Genomic DNA, 3,120 nt, shown 5'->3' on the forward strand with positions numbered 1-3,120 from the left:
GGGGGGGGGGGGGGGAAGCCAAGAAGAAAGTGAAGATTTAGCAAGCTTGGTTATTCCATCCCGCCCTGTGGTTTGAGCTATTCTCACGTTTTATTGGTTCACAAAGTTCCTCTGAAGGCTGAAAGTACCATGCACAGTCAGACTGGTGCATAAATTCAGGTGGAGACACTGATTTCCATCACTGGGCTAGACCAATGAAGTATCAGAAGCTTCCCTGATTGGGAAGTTATGGGGTAACAGCGGATTTCATCTTCACTGATAAAGCATCTCATCTGAAAAAAAGCACTTTTCAGTGCTAAGATACAGCTCCTCAGGTTTCAGATAAATAATCAGCTCGTGTTAACAAAAAGCCACAAAAAAAACCCCCCAAACCATAAGACAAACTCTGCTCAATGGCCTTGATTTGAGCATGCAGAGGAGGTTAGCACAGCTCAGGTTTGAAGAGAGAAAACACACGGTGACGACTTGCTGTCATCTAAGTTATCACCCTGCAAAGGGCAGAAACTCAAACCAGTCCTATTCCAGGCTGAATGCAGATATGCAACAGATCCTAACAATGGAGAACAAAACACTATCTCCCTGTTTTCCAGACCTCAGCCCCAGCACGCAACTATAAACTCGCACAAGCCAATGTCTGCAAGACACCATGGAGAGAATGGTGGGAATCCAATTCACCAGTGAAGCCTATCTTGGGCTATCTCCAGCAGCCTTCCTCGTCAGCTGTCCCTGCTGCAAGGGAGGCTGATACACTCGTGATAAGCTTTTGACCTACTACCATGTACAGAGCAGAACATCAAGGCAATCAGAAAATGGCAGCAATAAACATCATGCTGGAGTACAAAGCATGACAGGTCAGCAACCACATCTTAACAGCCATCCTGAAGAAAAAAGGAAAAAAGCCGTCTCTGACAGAGGCTCTCTGTGGGGGCAGAACCAGTTTTTCCTTCATGCTCCTCTATGCTAACATACTCCAGGACAATTAAAGAAAAAGAAAAAAAAAAAGAAAAAAAAAAAAGGCACCCACAACCCAAACTGTGAACTGCAAAAGCTTGCCAAGTAATGGTTCACCTGCCTCCCTCCGTTCAAGAATGAAGTGGCTGCAGGTATTGCAGGCAGATTAGTTCTCTGTCCAACCCCTGGAAGCTACTTGCAATGGCACGTAAAGATATAATGCTTTTCATTTCCTACTTATTGAGAAAGCCATACCTGAGTCTGTTGATTCTGATGACACTGTTCTTTGTAAACTATTAGTGGTCTTGTTTCCCAGATCTTGCTCAGTGTTTTCGTGCTGACTGTAAAGGAAGTTAGATATTAGTTTTAAATGTTCATTAAAGCCAGAAATATAATGTGAGTGCCTGAAACATCCAGCACAGATGATCATAACCTGAAGCCTCTATCATCAGCAGCTTGGCAATCCTGCAGACTGCAGCCTCATGTTCCACGTGCTGCTGAGTACACAGGCAATGCCACCTCAGCTCTAACACCTACAGGGACTGAAGCTTCAGGTTTAGGGTCTGCTTTTTTAAACCTCACATGTAGTACTGATAATATTAGAAGTTAGGCTTCCAAAACAGAGACATTTAAGACAATAATTATCCTGGTTGTCTTTCTGGTAACCTCACATCAAACTTTTCTCCGTGACATGCTAACGATGAGGGTTGGTTGTTGTGGGGTTTTTTTTGAAACAAGGTTTTAGAGCCTGTCCTGAGCTTGTGCCTTCGCTAATGAAGGTCCTAATGCAACAAAGTGACAGACCTTGTGGATAAAACTTTAGGATTAAAATCAGTTTAAACGTGCAATAGGTTATTGGTGCCTGGAATCACATTAGCACCTCCCAAATGGTTCTCTGGGTGTATGGCAGCACCATTATCCTTCTCGGGACTGCAACCCTCTCTTTGGCAGCCCCTAATGAGGGGGGATTTGGCAGCCCCTAATTAATGTTTTGCATTGAGAAATCACCAAACTTCTAACTCAAACTCATTTTTAGAAGTAGTTAGCTCTCAAATTTTCTCTTATCAGCTAAGCCAGTTCTTATCTGCTCATATAACCATCAGACCAGTCGAAATCATTCTGTAGGTGAAGGGGCTCGAGGCATCCAGAGCTGGAGTAAGACCAGCCCTGACCCAAGGGGTGTGCAAGCACAAACCCTCCCCGTGAGCAGGCAGGAACCTGCAGGCAAGCTGTCCGCTGCTGAGCCACATCAGACACACACCCCTTCCTGCGGGCAGGGGTCACCGCAGCTCCAGTACAGAGAGGGATGCACTTTTTCTGTAGCCTTGCCCTATATATTACCTTAAATAAGGGAAAAGCTACTTGAGTGTGGCTCCTCCATCACATGGGTTAATTAAAAAATATGCCAGGGAGCAAGCTAGGGCTACAAACCAATGGACAAAATAACACGGAGTGGACTGGTGCTAATAATTTACAGCAATTCTGGGAATCTGAAGGAGGGCAGGATCATAAAGCAAGCAGGTGATTACAGAAATTAGGATGATATAAAACCAGCAAACAAAGGAGAAATACCAGGAGGGCCTGCGAGGCCATAGTGGGCCAGGGCAAATCAGGAGGGATACAAGAGGAATAAGGAGATGTACAGGAGGCATACAAGAGGAATAAGGAGATGTGCAGGAACCGGGCAAGGGTGTGCAGCAGGGTTTGAGGCATCGGGGTGCAGGAGATGAGTAAAGGGTGGTGGTGGATGGGGCTGAGATGATGCAGATAATGTGGCATGGAAGGCAGGAAGGGACACAGAGGTACTGCCATTCATTTGCAGGGAGAGGGAAAAGCACCCAGAGACAGGGCCAGGCCCAGAGAAGGGCTCAGGAGCGAGGGGGATGCCCAGATCAGAACCAGGGGAAGATGGAGGCAGGCTGGCCCACACCACCACGCGTGGACAGGGACAGCCGGGGTGGCCCAATCTCGGGACTCCCAAGGGAGAAAAGGGACAGTGGAGGGGGTGGGCCCCGAGCAGGGAAGGGGAGCAGAGCTCTGCAGCGGTGGAGGCCTTAGGAAGGGAGGGTGTGTGTGTGTGGTATGTTTTAAGGGAAACTTGGAAAGCGTCGGTTTTGCAAGAGGATGGGAAAGAACTACTCAGGGCCTCATTTGGGGGGGGGGGGGGGG

The 3,120-nt window shown here is 47.4% G+C and overlaps 1 protein-coding gene across 1 annotated transcript in view; it reads right to left on the minus strand.

The window, feature by feature from the left end:
- The window catches only part of CDC25A (cell division cycle 25A), an 11,523-nt gene that overhangs the window by 8,093 nt on the left and 310 nt on the right, over positions 1 to 3,120 (minus strand). The window contains exons 2-3 of the mRNA XM_026842760.1: positions 1,207 to 1,292; positions 625 to 634 (exon numbers count right to left, since the gene is read on the minus strand). Of these exons, the coding sequence (XP_026698561.1) occupies positions 625 to 634; positions 1,207 to 1,292 (96 nt within the window). The remainder of the gene's footprint in view (positions 1 to 624; positions 635 to 1,206; positions 1,293 to 3,120) is intronic.

This window comes from Athene cunicularia (assembly GCF_003259725.1).
Source record: "Athene cunicularia isolate RWA chromosome 2 unlocalized genomic scaffold, athCun1 chr2_part1, whole genome shotgun sequence".
NCBI classification, from domain to species: domain Eukaryota; kingdom Metazoa; phylum Chordata; class Aves; order Strigiformes; family Strigidae; genus Athene; species Athene cunicularia.